We start from the raw sequence: 19967 nt of genomic DNA, 5'->3' as shown, positions 1-19967 counted from the left end.
TTATTAATATATAGAAACTAGAAGTTCTTGCATTACACCGTATCCTCAATTATATCGGGTCCAGCGGCTGTATCATTTATCTGCAGTTACCTCTACGCTCCACGCGGTTTACACTCGCCACGATTCATTTGTGCTCGAGCAAATAAATACAAAGTAATATTACCGTTTATTACTGTTTATTTAATTGAATTTTCTTAAAAGAAATGGAAAATAATATTTATAACTATAATAACATAATATTTATTTATGACACTAGGTTGCTCAAGTTTCGCTTTTGTTTTAATAAAAACAGTGTACGCGACTGCTGGTTGCTAGTTCGTCAGTTCGATTCGCGGGTCAGGCAAACCATTGATAGAACCATTGATTATCCACCTAGCTTTATTTCGAAATCCTAATAGTCCCAATTTTCTTTTTATTTTGCACGCTATTTCTTCTCAACACTTTGAATCTTAGAGAATTTATCGTTTATCACACATGTTACCACATTAGTTAGATTTTGGTGCAAAATAATTGTTAGTACAGTCGACCACAAAAAAATGCATATAGACCTAAGCATCAACTAAAACTAAAAAATACTTAAAGGAAAAGCTTAATCGCAAACAGGCCCTTAACAATAATTTGCTGGTGATATAGAATTTTAGTTCTTTGTGGGAATAAAACCCATTGTAATAGCGCAGGTCGCAACAATATGGCAACTTGCATAACCTCTTATCGATTTTAAAACCTCGTGACTTGTACACATAATATTATAATGTAACAGGTCTTAATCGCGATTGACAATTAAAGGTTAGAATACCTTATTTGTTCACCTGACGTTTCGATCGAATTACATCGTGGTTGATTACTTGTAAAGTATATCGGCAAAATAGTAAAATGGTAATTACATAACCACTTTACTATTTTGCCGATATACTTGGTTTACAAAGTAATGTTCAACAATATTTGGTGCGGACTGTACTTATTTGACAAGACTTACACTGTTTTCGACTAATTTGCAACTTAATGACTGCCAACGCCGTCATCGTTACAAACGTTCTATAATTTTCGTTGCTGACTGTACCCACTACATGATACTGGTAATGTTAGTACGCTACAGTTTCTAAATCGGTTTATGAGTACAGTTAACAGCAGCTGGTAGCTAGGGATTAGAATTTGCATTTAAAGTGTACTTTCACACCCGGACATAACCGAATTGAAGCTAAAATCTAGTAGTACAACGTTTTATCTAGGGATTTTTAAAAATAATGGTTTTGAATATAACCTGTGCAATGTTGTGTTAAAGTTTTAACTTACGACGAAACGCAAAACAGTCTATATCTACAATCAACTGCTTAAATACCATACAAGACCTTAACTTTTACTTATATCCTGAGCAGTTTTGAGGAGTTTTTTGCGGAGTTCACACTCCGAGGAGTAAAAGATAATTTTCTTGATAGAACCTCTGGACCCATTTTCTCACCATATCTGGGGTAGAGACGCAGGACCTCTTCTCCGTAGATACATTTAATACTTCTGAGCTATAGAAGAACAAACACAAAATGACAAAATCCTCCCGAAAACAAAATACTTTTTTTGTGTTTAGAAATTATCGTGAGAATTTTACAAACATACAAGAAGACAACACCAACAAAAACAAATATTTTTGACTTCGAATAAAAAAGTAGTTTTATTATTTTGCATAGATACCTGTACAATGAACATAATAATATTCTATTTCGAAAAGGAAACGAATCTACAGAGACATTAACTAGTGTGCCCCAGATTCCCAATTAATCAAATATCAACATAGTATCCACCTCCGAAATGGAACCTCAGATTCTACGAAACAGAAACCAAGACTAAATCTAATTAGTTCTTGTTATTCTTGATTCGAGTGCTCTTAGTAATAATGAATTAATTATTTAGATTTCAGATAAATTTCGCTCTCTTTTGATCTGGATATAAGAAAGGAATTTCTTGAGTGCAGATGTTTCGTCAGGCTTTGTATCGTGTAAAGGAATGATAGGGTTTAATAGGGCTTTAATTTTTAATAAATTTAGTTTGGGTACTAATATAGATATAACTTAAAGTTATTACAAAAAAATGGTAAGTATCCTTTGTAAATAAAGTAGGTACTCATGTTTCAATCAGCTATTCATGAAAAACGGTTCTGCCGTTTCACTCTGAAAATAGACTCGAGAATAGAGACTATCCGTAGTCCCGTGATATTATGTGTCATAATCATTATCATTGTCATTATTATCATTATTAAACGTCATTAGTTCGATTGCACAAACTTAAAACAAAACTCTTCCTCGGCCTAAAAATATACTACGAATATAATTACACTAAAACCCAAAAGGTATTAAGCGCCCTATCAATCAGGGCGCGTACGATTTTTCCAAGATTATCCCCTTGCTAAGAACCTGCAGTAATTTCGTTTCCATTCAAGTTTATTGCCTTTTACTTTGAGTATAATTTGCGTTGATTACGCCCAGAGCGTCTTCAAGTGATTTGTGACAGTTTTAAGACGACCCGTTTCCGAGTTGATACGTGTGCTTACGACCTTAAATCAACTTCAGAGTGGTTGTTTGCTTTAGATAGTTAATTCTAGCAAAATCAATCATTATTTTATGTTTCACAGCACTTTCAGAAATGAATTAATGTTTGAATATTATGAATCTTCAAACCTGTATAACTCGGTTCAAAGCGATCCTACCGGTTTCGTGCCATACTAACTATTGCTTCAAATGGCTAGCTCTATCGATACATGCCACTTTTTTTTGTTGGCCGGCACTTTGAAAAAAGGCCCAAAAATGTATGGAGCGTGGATGATCTCCTTTCATCTTAATCAGTTAAGTAGTATTTGCTTGAAAGAGTAACAAACATCCATACATACTCACACATATTCGCATTAATAATATAAGTAGGATGTACATATAGTATGAAAAAGAGACACAGAGAACTGACAAGCGTGTGTACAATATAAATATACATATAACCTCACTGTTTCTGCAGCTTAGACACTGCTATAAAATCTATAAAATATTGCAGTAAACAAACTCCGCATAAAATTCACAAAACGTGTATTTTCCATTCGTTCAATCCATTCACTCGCTGTAGGTTTTCAATCATGGATTCAATCTCGTTTGTGTGAACCGGCGACATTTGAAATGTGTCATTTTTATTCGATTTCAACACAATGCTTGCAACGCTGTAAACTAGAGTTTTGTTTGAATTCTGTTTCCGTTTTGTACAACATTGAAATTCATTGTGAATACTATTTCTAGTAATTTCACGCCTGATATTATTGAATGTGTAGGCGCAGATTTATACATAATTAAGCATGTCGTATTTTGAGTGAAAGAGCCTTATATTATATTGAATATAGAACAAGCACTGAGTTGCTTCTGAAAAAATCATTGATACCATTTTGTACTTGACATTTTGACCTGGGAATAGAATCCATTCTTGTAATTCTGCCGCTAAAATACGACAATTCACTAAGTGAACCGAAAACTATAGGAAAAATTCTATTAGAACTACTTATCATTTATTTAATAATTATTTACAAGAAAATAAATTCTAAATAAAATATATTTACATAAACTTATACTAAAATATTCAGATCTACTTTTATAAGCTAGCAGAACCATCTAGATCAAATTTTCTTACATTCGTCAGTTAAGCTAACTAGCACTCATCTGTAAGTCATAAAACAACATACTTCCTAAAAACAAAGTTCATATTTATGAATTTCCTCTTATCACAGAGTTGATCCATTTCGTGATATTTGGAGCAGCGACCAGAGTTACAAAACTGGAGCCTGCCAGTTCGTTCTCACAGTTTCCTAGTCGCCAGGAAGACACTATACCCCATAGGATATCGTTTAAGACTACTGGAGCTCCGACGTCCCTCTGTAAAAAAGAAGTGAGCTCGTGAGGTACCCAAATATCAAGTTTTTTTTGTGTAGAGAAAAGATTTTATTACAAGTTCATACATAGTACATACTATAATGCAAAAAGACTTTTTCCCCGACCTAATATATGCCGTCTGCACGGAGACTCTTAGCTCAAATACCACTATGCGGCTACCAATCTATGGAAATACCGCGCTAGGGGATGCTAAGAATAGAAATTCATTATATACCCTCCGAAGCACGGAGACTCTTAGCTCAAATACTAAACGGTTCTCAATATATGAAATGACCGCGCCAGGGGCTGCTTAACCAACTGGTTATTTATCGACCGGTGAATGAAACTTTCTATGAACGCTAAGCTTAAGATGAAGGCTAATTCCAATACAAACACAAATATTCTGATGTAGAATTTAAAAAAGAGAACCTAAAAACTCCACGTTCATGGAAACAAAAAATCTTAAACAATTTTCTAGTTCTAGATGAACCCCATACATCTACAGGCACATTTTTTCTTTCCATTGTAACATCTTCAACTTTTTTATTCTCTAACGTCCCTTATAAGATGTACAATTCTGCAATTTACCCTGGACAAGGCTTTGAGTCCAGTCATTTTCCTCTATCCAGGATATATAAATTATAGTATAGCTTAGTGAAATGCCTTACCACGCAAGGGTCAGCCATCTCCGTAGTATCAAGACACATGATACTGCTGCTGTCGTTGACGCCATTACCCCTCAGTTCTTCCGCACAGTCGTCAGGCTCTAAAGGGTGTAAGTGCGTTACAGAGAGTATTCGACGTCTTTTGATCATCTCCATTGATTTCAGTTGGTTCGACTCGTCTGATTCTGCTTGCTGAAAGAATAATATATTGTAGATATTTAAGACTTAAAATTACTCATTTGAAGTACCTATTGTTTGTTATAGTTTTGTAAAAGTTTAGGTTAAACTGTTTAATGTGATAGGTCTAGTTTTTGAGTATTATGGTATTTGTACATATACTGGTCTCTTAGCCGCCCTCAAACCGGCTGTAATAATCCCGCAATAAGTATACACCATTTTATTAAACTATAAACTAACATACCACCTTGTAATTGTCTAAAACGTTGCACAATATGAACTCTAAACTGACGATATGGTTATATAATAATTACAATAATATATTATCATTAATCGTTTAGGGGCGACTAAGTTAAATAAAAACTTACAAAATGTGCCTGCAATGTAAATCTAATCCATTGTCTACGCTGATGCTTATTGATAAACAAGCTTAGACAGTACATTTTAGAAGTCTCTCACGATTTAACAACAACAAAAATCAAAATATTACTTACTCCAGGAAGAGGCCAAGCGGTCACAATAAAATGCGTAGTATCCACCTCTTTCATAGTCTTCTGTATTCTGATAGACCTGAGGTAAGGAGTAAACCTCACTGGGTTTGAAAGCCTGATGAGAGCCACGTCATAGACAGGGGACTGATCGTCGAATTGAGGGTGGATCTCGAAGTACTGGATTGGTAGTAAAACCCCTCCCTTTTTGCAGTTAATACTGCCGAGACGAACGCGGATTAATCTTGCTGCTTCGCCCAAACTGAAAAGAATTAGGTATCTAAGTGCAGTTTGGTGTGTAAAAATATATCGGAAAGGAAATATTTCACGTACGTTTAAAAAGAAGGACAGAAAAGAATGACAAGTGTTTAGTTGAGTAATCTATGACGAAGAAATTAGCATGACATTAACAATACTACAAACGTACACAATATTGTGGGTAGTTTTGAAAATGACTGTTACTTGATTTAAAGTGTCGAAATAATGTTGCGCGGTTAGTAATATTCAAATTGCAAAACCCATGCAATAGTGTCCTAACTAAATTAGTGCTGTATACTGTAAATGTCATGCTGTCCACGTCGTTTTACTGCAGTAACATATTATTCTGATATGACTGAAAATTTGAATTTTACAGTAATTTTCGTTTCGTGGAAAAAGACGCACATTGAAGAATGCATGTAGGGACACTGCTGACGCAAAGATTTTCTAACGAGAACTGTATAATTTCTACTTACAAGAACAGGGAGTCAGCAGCGGTCAACACCATATCCTCATGTATCAACGCACCAGCACTAATATACTGCGCCATTTTCAATATGGCGACCACGTACGGAAATATTTCATTATCCGTCACCATAGTATGTTCTTCTAAGTCTTTGTACATTTCTATAGATTTAGTTAAGTACATATTGTCACTGTTCACCTTTGACATCATCGTCAAGACAAACAGTAGTGACCACATATTTGTATTTGATGATATTCCGATTCTGAGTCCAATGTTGTAGTTTTTGAAATTTAATAATTTTACCCCAGTGAGTTTGGATTTTTTAAACTTAATCACATTTTGAGTGAGCAATTGATCATTTTTGTACTTAAATGAAGAATTAGATACAATATGTATCAAAATTTATGATTAAACCACAGCACTGCAAAATCGTATTACAAGTAAAATGTCCAGATAAGTACAGCAATTTTCACTTCCATTCAGAAACTCCATATAATTATTCTTCTTTATATTCTTCTTCCGTGTATATTTCTTGGTAACTAAGTTTTAAAAATTCAATGAGTCAGTGTAACTCGCAATCAACTGTACCGTTTCCTTGTTTCTTTCCGTAACACTAAAGCCGCGACCACTTTGAAGAAATATTGCTTAAAAATTTTCAACTTCACTTTGATCATCTTACAATTTTGAAATAAATACGAAGCTTCAAATGTAATTCCCGAATTTCGCATACATCATTGAATAAACATGCGTAATAGACTTCAAATCTGTATTTTTTCACTATCTTTGTATTTAATGCACCTCTGCCTACACCTTCACGTACCACACAGACGTCTCGGATACTCAGTCAAGTCAAAAAGATTTTTCTGAGTTTTTCTGGTTGTTAAGATTTTCTCAGTGATTTCTCGGAGTCAGGAAGTTGAAATTGTAGATTTCCGTACCTCGAAGAGCACGTAATGCCGTTGGTCCTGCGCTTGAACTCTCAGTGGTCGTGTCGAATATCCATCCCAGGGTATACCTGTGCATTGTGCACACACTTGGACACTATAAACAAAGTTCTGCTGGCTTCAACGAAGTTGGCTGGTTTCAAGGAAACTGGCTGCCGCAGCCGAATATCGGCCAAGGGAACCTTATTATTATGTTTGTTTATCCACTATTTATCTAATTAGTTCACTTTTTTCACTGTTCAGTTCACATTTTTACACTACTGATTAAAATAATAAAATCACACTCAGGAATTGTTATAGAAATGACTAGAGGTAGATGTTTTCTCAAAGAATGTTCTTGGACCACTGAAACCAAACAGTGCGTAATGACCATTATGATAAGTATAGTAAATAGATTATAACATCAATCACGGATGTATAAACAATATCGATGAAATGGTCATTGTTTTTTATTATAACAATTATTGTTTACTGTATAAGGTCTACGACCAATCAACTTAGAATGTCGGTCAAGGTGATTGTGATTTACTTTCTTTATTACTAATAGGATCACTAGGTTTTAGATTTATAAAATTTTTGGCTCTATAAAAAAATAGGTTTAAATGCGAAACGAAACGAAAAAAAGTAGTTAATAACTATCTAATATTACGACTTATCAGCCTCGGCTTCGATTCCTAAATTAGCTATTGTAGGTACTCTTGATATCATTCGATTTCAGTTGAAATATCTTCGCTATATGAAATATCTTGACTGCCTCCGTGACGCAGTGGTTTAGGTCACGCCGCAACCATTGCGCTGGGAGGTCGTGGGTTCGATTTCCACACGGGTCAATTATTTGTGCGATCCACAAATAATTGTTTCGGGTCTGGTTGTGCTTTGTGTCCGTTGCTTGTCTGTTTGTAAAAGTCACCGCGACACAAGAGCAATTCTTAGTGCCGGAGTTGTCTTTTTAAAAAGAAAAAAGAAACAAAAAAATAATAGTTCAGCAACTTAGTACGGGACTTTGCATGTAAGGGGCTGGAGAAGGTATACCAAATTCAGAATTTAGAACATCAGTATCTGACTGTGGCCTGTGAGAGTGGCTACTTTATTTTGAAAAGATACAGTAGTTATTGATTAAAACCATCTATTTATCTATAGCACCCTGACTATCAAGTCCAGGATATAGCCAACCAATTTTACAAAAACTAATTATAAGTATATAAAAAGTTTTCCGAACACACTGTGAACAAACCTTTTACTTCAAAACATTTGATAAGCGATTACGTGAACAAAAGTTATTTACAAAGAAACGGTAACATTTGAGTTAACATTTCTTTTGACGTTTCAATTATAAGGGTAATAAAACTTGAGCCAGAACTGTATCAACATTATTATGTCGACTTACAATACTGTTATTGCATATCTACAAAATACGATTGCTAAATTTCTTTGGCAAGTTATTGTTTTGAGAAGATTAGTCAATTGCGCTGCAATTAATGAATGCGTTTCTTCCAAAAGACCACCCATCTAGAACATCACCTCACTCGTTTTACTTAACTCTTTGCATGATCATTAACAATCGAAATCCATATCATATACATAAAATTAATTTATAATAAAGTCATGTATCATCATAATAATGTGACTTCAGACATTCAGAATTAATATTCATACATACTCATACGCTCGAGACGAAATCTGAATTATGTAAATTTGCTTCTTTTATTCTGTTCGGCCCTGTTTCACCAACGACATTTCAGTTCTAGGGAATCCAAGTACATTTTAGGGGCCGGTTAAGTGATGAAGTGCCCTTGCGAACAAAAGGACAACTAGACAATTTTTTTTACTTAAAACAATCTCAGGAATACATAACTTTTAAATCCTCGCGTTTCATGTTTAATGTATAATAGAATACGGAAATTAACGCGAACATGCATTTTACCTTAAAATGCCGCAGTCAGCCTGCGACCACGGCAAGTGAAACCTGTGCCGAAACGTTAGGCATTTTGAGGAAAAATGCGTATTCGCGTTAATTCCCGTATTCTTCTTTTCCTCTCCAATCTGTCTTATTATGGAACGCGCTCCCTCTTGAAGTCAGGATGTCCACTAACCGTCTTACGTTTAAGAGCAAAGTTCGGGATCTCTTGCTAAAACAAGTTGCAGAATCGTCACACTTATCTTAGTTTGTATTTATGAGGTATTGTATATATGTATATATTATAAGTATTATATTTAGTTTATTGTATGTCTTTAATATCATCTATTTATATAATATATTGAATTACTCGTATTTAATATTTTTATAAATGTAAATAATTATGTATGTATATACTCATCTATATTTATGTATAGTCACATGACCACATTGTTATTTATTTGTAAACCTTTTTCTCAACTAAATTTTCCTCCTTTATAATTTAAACACCTACTTCATTTAATCTCTGCATCACCCCAAGGTAGACTGGCAGAAAATGCCTTAGGCATTAAGTCCGCCTTTATACAAATTGTATAAGAAGTTTAAAATAAATAAATAAATAAATATTATACATTAATCTCAGAAATAGAATCTGTAATTTTTTTGTGCAGCCTTAGCGGCTACAACGGGAGGTGACAGGTGCTCCAAACACCTTAAATATATTAGTCACAACAGTAATATAAGGGTTCTTTTCGTGCCCAAAAAACCGATGTTTTAATTTAGGGGATGGTCTAAAAATTTTAAACTTAAGATCAATTAAAAAAAAACGTAACGAAGTACCTTATATTTTCTATATATAAGATAGTTTGGGTATAGGATTGTTAATATTCATGTGTAAATAATAAAGATTATTTAAGCTTAAGATTACTATAATTTTGTAAGTGGTTGATAAAACAGGGTATAAGTTATAATAGTCTGGAGTTACATATTTTCATGCGAGTCAATGTCTAAATTTCTAGACTGAATTCTAAATGTTCCACGCTACGTTTTCTTTAAGCATTTTATAACAGATAGACTGTATTTTCAGATTCGAGAATATTATGTATTAGCAAACACACAAAGTCCTATAAAATTGTATCAGCTGACTCATGATCTAAGTAAATGATGATTTATGGTAGTAGGCTTTAATTTGTCTCGTGTAATAATAAGCCATTTAACCTTAAATTTTAAAGATTGTAATATTAAAGAAGAAGATACAAATTCACTGCAAAATGCGAAGAAAATCTATTTTGTATCTTTTAATTCCTACAAGCTTGAATTCAATTCATGAAGACGCTCTCTTTTAGGCAGTTCGTAAAGCTATTGAAATTCTGAATGGCCGTTTACAAAATGGTCTTTATAAAAATCAGAGCTGAGACGTGTTTTATAAAAGGGATGTTTTAAATAGATACAATTTTTATGAGATGTTTTAGGTAGATTTCCAGAGGAGAATAGAGACTTTTGGGCTAGATTTCATAAGTTTCGGCCTTGTATTTTAAAACACCTTTTGTAGTAAAAGACATAATAAAGAATCTACGTAGTATATTACGAATAAACGAAAAATATCAAATATAGAGAAGGTATACATTTCAAATTTGACTATTAAAATATACAACGTGGTCAAGCAAGATCTATTTATATATATTTATTAACTATGAGATCAATCAAATAAAAAAGTTTGTCTCACATAAACCTACATACCTAATTGTCTCAGCGTGTATTTCTCGAAACAAATTGATTGTTTCTTATTGACTGAAGCAAAGTGCGAGGGAAATAACATCTGTTGCGCAAATGGAAATGTTAGGACCTTGAAAAAAAACAAATAGTTAGAAGGACATAGGATTAGGTTAAAATGAAGAATCTGGTGAATTACTAATATTCTAAATATGAGTAACATTCAATTTAAGTTATTCAAGCTAATGATATGTACGGTAACCTAATAACTCATAACTCTTATTTTTCTTATCGTATGGTTAGTTGTCAACCAACTGTCAAAGTTTTCAAGAATTCAAAATAATATTAGATGACCTGCAGGCGTGCAACTTACTCTTTTTTTATTCCCTTGGATTGCCCATCATTCCTGGAGAAAGAAAGACTGGGTTATGTGATTTGTAGCCCAAATAAACCGCTCCGAAGACCTACCATTTGATCCCTGGTTGGAGAGGAACCAAAAAAACAGCACTACCTACATTGGCACTTTTCCTCATTGAGTCTCTACCTGTAGAATTTAGACGTGTAACTTTCCAAATACTTTCTTTTTGTAGTGTGTCTGACTTTCACGTATTAGCCTCACCAATCCGAAAATTTCATTAACTGAAGACTGTAATAGACTTTTGGTCAAAAATGTGCACTGTGACTTTTGCATCACGATCCTAATTAGTTCACCGTATTAGGTGGGGATTACCGCGGTTATGTACTTTATTCACATCAACGTGCTTGATATTCTGGTCACACATAAGTATTTCTCTCAATTTTGACATACATTAAAAGAAAATACATGAGAGCGCCAATAGAGACCATAGAAAAACACAGATCATATCGATAATATATTTTATGTGTATTTTAATGACAAAATGTCTGAAAGTGAATGAAGCAAATAGAAGTTGAAGGGATCGTAAAAGCCTTCTTAGATCTCTACTTACCCCTATGAGAAAAATGTGTATGAGTCATGATTTCATGTAATAAATAATAAATTATCTCTCTGTATAAAGTCTCCTCCCGTAATGAGGGAAAGGTTAGGATTTGAGTCCACCACGCTGGCCAAGTGTGGGTTGGGGACTATGCATGCCCTCAATAATTGTATTAAAGAAATTTTAGGCATGCAAGGTTTCCTCACGATGTTTTCCTTCACCGTTGAAGCTTGTGATAATTATTTCGAATACACACGTAACTTCGAAAAGTCATATGTGTGTTGCCTCGGGTTCGAACCAGCGACCACTTGCGTAGGAGGTACCAACTTATACCACTCGGCTATCACCCACACTTATTACTTACAATATTATCTTATTCTCGCAGTTACTGGTAATATTCCCAATTAAATAAGGCCCTATTCGTAAGCGCTAATAACATTCCCCAGACAGACACCTTTTTTCTTTCTCACAAAACCAAAGAAACCCAGACGCAGTTAATGTTCTATTTTTAGAGCATACATTAATCATTGTGCTGATCTATTGGAAAGTAATTGTATGTAAAATTATACAATAGAAAATCTAATTGAAGAAGGTGCGTATTTTTTGTTTTGAAGTCATTATGAGTGAGTTTTGATTTGATTAATTTTGTTGAAATGTGAATATTGAGAGTGTTTTTTCGCTTAACGGCCTCTATCGGATAGAATAAAGGCTCAAATTTGTATTTGATCAATGACTGCAGATATTTGAAAATAGATATTTGGAGCACGAGCAGTACCGCGATTCTCTACCACAATCGACGACAACCGGCGAGCTTTGAAAAACCATGTATGACAATCGGTTCAGCGCCTTTCGCGGGCGTCGTAGAAACTATTTTTACAGTACATTTTTAAATGACAAACTTTATACTTGAGAGTTCCGACAGTACAAAGTCGTGCTTTGGGTTCTCAAAAATAAATAAAGGTACAAATATAAGTGCTGTAGATAATAGACAAGTTAATGAATCATGCCAAATCTACTGATCAGTAGTGCGGTTCTGGTACAATCGGTACTGTCGAGTATCGAAAGTTTGACATTTAGAATGTACTGCCAAAATAATTCCTACGACGCCCGTCAGAGGCGCTGATCAGATTTTCATACAAAATTTCTTGATGACAGGCCGCTTGTCGGTAGTCGATAGTAGTAGAGTATTGAGCTACAGATGTTGTTGAAATGCACACATACAGTTAATAACTTGAAGAAACACATTGTCATAGGATAAATTTTACCTTGGGAAATAATTTACACGGACGAAGTCACCGGCTGAAGCTATTATTATTATAAGTCTTACTAAAAGCAGAGGTAAACAAACAGTAACTCGTACACGTTTACAAAAACCATTAATTTCGTAACCAAACACGAACAGGAAGTAATAAGGATATTCAATTTATAACAGGAACTGCAGAACGATGGAATCATTAATAACATGTAATCGAAATGTCACGAAAAACATTTAGGAATTAGAAATTGCAAAATATATTAATATACAACGAGAATTACACCATATTCTATCAACGTTGAGTGAACAATTATATCTATCTTATAGATAAAGTATCTCTTTAGATACTTTCCTTATTCATAAACACACTATAATCCTATTTTAGTCAAAAAACTACTAAAATATGTTTTCGTTAGGGAGTGAAAGAAACCAAACTCTTTATAAGCCTATCATAACTTCATATATTTTTATGAATAAGAGGGTTTATCCATAAGATAGTTAATCCTGTAATTCTTTACTAACACATTACACTCCATTACGTCGCACAGTCGGAGAAAATCAAATGTATTAAATTCCCCCGGAAAAGCTATACGCTACTTAAAAATGAAACCAAAGCTTACCCTTTATTTTAAAACAACAGTATATAATTTTATTTTTAAACTATTTTAATTTTGCTATAAAACTTCAATAACCAGTCCATTTGTGCATTAAATTGTATTATTCAGAAAGGTATAATAAAAGCTTTAAAAAAGCTATAATTTTCGTCTAGACGCTGTAAACAAATGACGATACCGGTTACTGGTTAAAAAGTATTCTAAAACCTAAGCTATACTTAAGGGTTGAGGTGAATATTTAAATATTGGTTTGAAGCTGAGTGATTGGTTTTGCCTCGCGTACCACGCAAGTCTAGAATTTAAAATGAAATACTCCAAAGACTTCTGAAGCTTTTTGTGTAATATAAAATAATTGTTTTTAATTGCTGTAAAATGTTAAATGTACAACAAAAAACCTTAACCCCAAACCCTACTTGAGAGCAACGCATTATTTCTCAACGATGGAATAGTACAGTTATTAGGTTAAGTAATAATAAAATTATCACTGTTGCATATATAGACCTGAACAAATCAATGAATCTCATACATGCTTATTTAATTATACATACATACAGAAAATCACGTGTTCAATCTTTACAAACTTCCCTTGCTTCATTCGCATCCATACAATATCTAGCCTAATATAAAATACTGCAATTGTAAGGTTCTATTCCAAAGCGAGGTTCTGCCTATTCCTATAGAAAAAGGCGTGATGTTATGTTTATATTATGGAATACCTATATTATAGTTATTGGTATTATATAGAAGACATTTTAAGTACAACGCCATCTATACAGATTTCCACAAACTGTATTTCAGGAGCTTACTCTACACTTTCAAGAACACGACTCTCGACAAACCATTTTTTTCCTCGACTCTCGACAAACCATTTTTTTCCTTACCAGGTACAGTAAATAGTTACAGTGCTTTTCAACAGATGGCGCTAATACCCGGTACCAACGATTAGAATCGTTAAGAAAAAAAAAAGTTAGAACTAACTTTTTTTAAACATACAGGGTGTAGGGAAGACGATGGTACAAACGCAACAGGCTTGTGGTCTGGACTACGTAGTGCAGTAGCCCAGACCACAAGCCTGTATCAATGGTCTTATACCTTAAGTGTAGAAAGACTGTTACAGAGGTTTATACGGAGTACCACGTAAGATTATAGAAATAAAAGAAGCCAATGCGCTGAGCAATATTTATTATAAATCCAAATGTTTTATACAAAATAAATCACATTAATCTATACAATAAGCGATATTATTAATATTTAATTAAGTATACATTTTTTACATTTATTCTTATGTTCCTCACTTGTAAATGTTTATAATGAACAAATAAGTGAAGTTTATTAATTACCTTTTTTGAATTCAATAACTAGGTTAATATTTCAACTAGAATTAAAAATAATAGTAAAGATATAATAACGATAACATAAAAATTTTCAAATAAAAAATGGATCAATTTATGTTTTTTTCGATATTTCATAAAATAATGTGATGATAAATGTTAACTAGATTTTATATTCAGAGATAATTATTAAGTACCTATACACATTTAAGATACATTATGACCACTAAATATATTTACTTATTTATATTATTTTACTCATTTAAATTTAATTTTTACAGCATTTTGTTAAAGTTTAGAGTCATAAATAATAAAAAGTATAGTTTTTTTTTTATAACATGGTTTTATAAAACAATCATAACAACATGTCTTATTGCACGAATTCAATGATTTTTTCGTAAAAAAAAGTTTTACCTAATGACATTTATATTTGCAAAAAATATGTGTATCTTACACATTTTAGAATATAACACGTTTATTATAATAAAACGCAAAACATTATAGGTTGACATCGTTCTTGGGAAGAAATAATTAAATAAAACGTTTATTTTCTTATTTATCATATTCAGTAGATTTTTAAATTAAATATATCTTTTTATAAAATATATTGTAAAAAATCGTTAAGACTAGTCATGACCAGAAATCGCATAATAAATATAAAAGTATGTACTAAATGATACAGCAATGCTTTTTATAAAACTAAAATCAAGAATCATGAATACGTAAAGCTAATGTTTACAGAGATAAATCTTTTTTTCTTTTGTCGAAAATTGACAACCGGCTAGCTATCAACAAATGTTTTATGAAAATTGATGAACTAATTTTGTAGCACATTTGAAATGTCAACTTTCGATACTCGATAGTACCTACTGCAGAAAAAGGTGCCACGATACGATTTTGCTACTCTATACATATTTTGTACATTTATTTATTTTAAAAGAATATAATAATAATATACATTGAAGCGCTCATTTCTAGTTACGCCCACCAGTCGGTGAACTATCAGTGCTTTAAGCAACCTTAGCGCGGACATGGCTTACGGATGGGTAGCCGCTTAGTGGTATGAGCGTGATTCATTCACTTAAAATACCTATTCCAGCTGTTGTCAATTAAGATAAAAGTCGTTCATCCAGCAGCTTCAACAACTTTGACACTAAGTTGATCACTTACCATATTATTATGACGAATATTATTGAGTGAAAGAATAACATAAAGCCAAGCGTATAAAGTTTTAGAATATTTAAATCTATATTACGATACATCTTAATCCATTTCTACATTCCAAAATCACAATTCAATACTTTCTTTCTAAATCTTATTTTATTCAATATTAAACAGATACAACTTTGTATACCAAGAAGCAACACTAGTCTACGTCATTACGTCTCTTTTAGTAGTTAGTACCCCATGAGATAACTGCAAGTTTTTACAAAAATATAATAATTCACAGTGCTAGGCTAAAGATAACTAAGGATATAAAACGACCTCGGCGTGGCGCAAGGTTAAGGTGGCCTACGCCAACGCCTCTACCATTGCGTCGTGGATTCGATTCCCTCACGGGACAATTATTTGTGGCATCCACAAATAGTTGTTTCAGATCTGATTGTACTTCGTGTCTGTTGTTTGTATGTTTGTTAAAGTGCCCGCGACACAAGAGCAATTCGTATTGCGGTAATGGCTTTTAAAAAAATATGCACAGTTCCACTTTTTAGTATGATAAAATTTTGCATAATGACGTAGGCTATTAAAATCACACCCTATTAACAATACTTAAGTCAATATAAACTTATCTTTATAAGCACTATGTATAAAGGTCGTACTACACACGTTGCGACCTTGAGCCTTGCTCTCAAAGGTCATAAGGTCACAGGGTCTCTTCTTTGACGTCGTGATGCGGGTCAGAGTAGTGAAGTTCTCTAGGTCTGATGTGGTGGCGCAGCAGAATGCTCGGCGGAACTCGCGACGGAATTTACCTGAAAAAGATAAGATATATTTTAAAGAAACTTAAACTTTACTCGACAAGATTTAAGGATATTAATGATGCAAGGGAAGTTCTCTGGTTATTGCTTACCCAATGGGAAAAGACGTGATTTCATGTATGTATTGAGAAAACGACCATGCAGCGATTTGTTAAGCATTTGTCAGACATTCAAATATGTAGGTGTAACGCTATAATAGAACTTTCATTATCTAAAGCAAAAAAAAAATTCAAAGGCATAGCACATGAATTCAAAATGATCACTAAGGAGAATGTGACAGGTTATTGGGATTGAAGTTCCGCCCCCAAGGGCCTTAGACCTCAATAGCCATATATCGAGCGTTGTTAAAATCTTCGTATTTCCCCTTTTGGAAATAAATCAAAACCCAATGATGTCCTCTAGTACACAAAACTCCAAACTCTAGTAGACTGCCTCCGTGGCGCAGTGGTTTAGGTCGCCACGCCGATACCACTGCGTCGGGAGGTCGTGGGTTCGATTCCCACACGGAGCAATTATTTGTGCGATCCACAAATAATTGTTTCGGGTCTGGTTGTGCTTTGTGTCCGTTGTTTGTATGTTTGTAAAAGTCCCCGCGACACAAGAGCAATTCTTAGTGCGGGAGTTGTCTTTAATAAATTAAAAAAAAAAAAAAAAAAAAAAAATATTCTATTCTTAGTAGGCAATAGAAGCTGTAAAGGTCAAACGTCTCCGATTTGTATGCAATATCAACATTTACTCTACAGGCCGGATATTACGCGGCCGTGTTAGAAAGACGGGTGACACGTCGTTTGTTTGTAGTGTCACGGATATTTATAATACCTGGGTTATATTACTTCTTACTACACGATTTTAGACAAGGAATAACAACATATTTTATTTAAAACTCGAACTGACTTCTTTTACGGAATACGCTGTTTTCAATTTTGATTTAAGCCCTTCTCCCATTACGATACGCCCGCGCGACTCTAGTCTCGGAGACTAGTCGCCACGAAGTATCTCACATACATTTGTATGGAGACTCTCACATTACGATACTGGTAGTCTCCATACAAATGTATGTGAGATACTTCGTGGCGACTAGTCTCCGAGACTAGAGTCGCGCGGGCGTATCGTAATGGGAGAAGGGCTTTAGATAGATTTTTGATTCTATGCAACGATCAATGGAGTTGCCATTATAAGGATTTTTGCAGTGGTCCAGTTTTGACGAACACGCTGCAAAATTAGTACCTCTTTGTAATTCGCGGGACCAATAATGTGTTATGAGAAAAATTTATATGCATTTCAGTGTGTGTTCAGTTGGCGATATATTATTTACAAATATATAATATATCACGGTTAAGGATAAGTGAAGTTAAAAATAGCTAAGAAAGCCAATGAAGGAGATCGTAATTTAATTAAATTTAGAAGTTTTGCATAGAAACAAGATTTATTTACTACATAACAAAAGTATGAGGGCGTCTACTATGTGGTTTAGAAGTTATCCATGTCAAACATTTGACTTAACTTAACACATGCCACCCACCGTAGTCAAAAGTTTGGCAAACTTTGACTTATCTTGACTAAAAGTTTGTAGTTAACAAGAACTAAGAATTCGAGAGTATTGCGTGTAGGTGACAATTTGTAATGACGTAGTTTGATGTCTTATATAGCTCATAAGGTTTAGAACTAACTAAGGATTTTAAATGAATTTTGGTGCTAAGATAAGAATCTGCGCCAACGCTCGCGATCTGACGGGACGGAACTAGTTTATTTGCCAACATTTGGACGCCTAACCGAGTTTGCAGTCCAACGTTGGTACAAGCGTTGGGGCCAACGTGTAGAGCCGGTGTTAGTGTAATAAGTCTGTATCATTAAGAACGACAGTGAGAAAACACAGTAAACTTACCACTCATAAAGTTGTATATAACCGGGTTAACAGCGGAGTTCGCGTAGCACATAACATGAGACACTAGAGCGAGACAGGTGATCACGTCGTTCTGCTCCATGTCCAACGTGTACCTGGAAGACAGAGAATAAGACTTAAGGCATTGAATACATACATACATAGTACGCATTGAGTCACGCTTGTTATACTTGAAGGTACTCGAGGCGCCCATAGCCAGTTGCGCTCACCGCTCGGTAAACGATCTGTGGGTTAAGCAAACCTTGGTGCGGTCATTCCATAGATGGCTGACCGTATAGTGGTATTTGAGCTGGGCGTCTCCGTGCTTCGGAGGGCACGTAAAAGATCGGTCCCGGTAGTTGTCAATAAAGATAACAGTCGTTAAGCCACGTAAAAAGTCTCTCGGGCGGCTTGAACAACTTTGACACTAGGTTGACCACTAACCATACGATAAGTAGTAGTAGTACTCGAAGGTGAAAGTAGAGGTAACGTAATAGTAGTTGTATGGCATTTATTGTATGGCGTTTCATAGGTGTAGAAATGGCTTGACAAAGCTTTTAATGCGGACAATTATTACTTAATTATGGGCAGAGCAAAACGGATCACATTAAAATTGGTAAAGTAATGTCTCGCAATCTCGTACATTTCTTCTGAAATTTCTTGTATGCATTGTATCCTGAGATAATAATTTTTATGTTGTTTTTACAATTTAATTTTTACTAGATAATTTCTTTAACTAATGCTAAACAAAAACTAATAAGCAATTCAAATTTTCTACAACAAATGCCACATTTCAACAAAGTGTCAAGTAACAATAAACCCACGCGTAAAGGATCAAATCCGGAACAAGACTCTACAAATATTGACGCCATCTCGAAAAGACGGTAAAACCTCAAGATTTACGGGTCGCTAAGTTTTAAGAGGACCATGAAAAGAAACATGTTTACAGATTTCAGAAAGTTTTTTTTTATAACAAGATTACTTTCAACCTCTTTTGGTTGTCAGGTAAAATATTTAGAAAACAAAAACTGGTGATGGTGTTAGGAAATATGGCTTCCAGTCTCACCGAATGCAGCTAAATACCAGCATTTTACATAGAGCGACTGCATTACCTGGGTTAAACTATACCATTCGGTAAAACTGTTTGTCAGGTTGCCTTTCAAGCTTTTGCTTACTGTTAAAAATCTTTGAAATTGACAGCCACAATTTTATTAAACGTGCCTTCCGAAACACGGAGGAATTCGATATGTATAAGATCGTCACCCGTCCACAGAACAACCCCGGCAAGCGTAACTTAATCTCAGAGATCGATCCGCTTGACTATTTTAACTATGCCAGCTATTATTATGTCTTAGAAACCAGTGGCTAGATTAAAATAAAATTTTGAAAGGTTTTAATTACGATTTCACTACCAAAACCATTTTTTGTGGTTCTTTTGACAAAAAAAGT

At 34.1% G+C, this 19967-nt stretch overlaps 2 protein-coding genes across 2 annotated transcripts in view; both read right to left on the bottom strand.

Annotated features, from left to right (window-relative positions):
* Positions 1 to 2002: 2002 nt before the first annotated feature.
* Positions 2003 to 6547, bottom strand: LOC142982650 (trypsin iota-like). Its single transcript, XM_076129267.1, has 4 exons — positions 5958 to 6547; positions 5230 to 5485; positions 4562 to 4750; positions 2003 to 3896 (listed from the first exon to the last, which is right to left on the bottom strand). Exons 1-4 carry the CDS (start codon positions 6182 to 6184, stop codon positions 3729 to 3731), a joined length of 840 nt encoding a protein of 279 aa, XP_075985382.1. The 5' UTR covers positions 6185 to 6547; the 3' UTR covers positions 2003 to 3728.
* An 8756-nt stretch (positions 6548 to 15303) lies between these two features.
* The window catches only part of LOC142982855 (orexin receptor type 2-like), a 97607-nt gene continuing 92943 nt past the window's right edge, over positions 15304 to 19967 (bottom strand). Inside the window, exons 7-8 of the mRNA XM_076129553.1 lie at positions 18522 to 18634; positions 15304 to 16630 (exon numbers count right to left, since the gene is read on the bottom strand). Coding sequence (XP_075985668.1) covers positions 16428 to 16630; positions 18522 to 18634 — 316 coding nt within the window. The 3' untranslated portion in view covers positions 15304 to 16427. The remainder of the gene's footprint in view (positions 16631 to 18521; positions 18635 to 19967) is intronic.

This window comes from Anticarsia gemmatalis, chromosome 22 (genome assembly GCF_050436995.1).
Source record: "Anticarsia gemmatalis isolate Benzon Research Colony breed Stoneville strain chromosome 22, ilAntGemm2 primary, whole genome shotgun sequence".
In the NCBI taxonomy this organism is placed as follows: domain Eukaryota; kingdom Metazoa; phylum Arthropoda; class Insecta; order Lepidoptera; family Erebidae; genus Anticarsia; species Anticarsia gemmatalis.
This window is presented reverse-complemented; position numbering and strand designations above follow the sequence as displayed.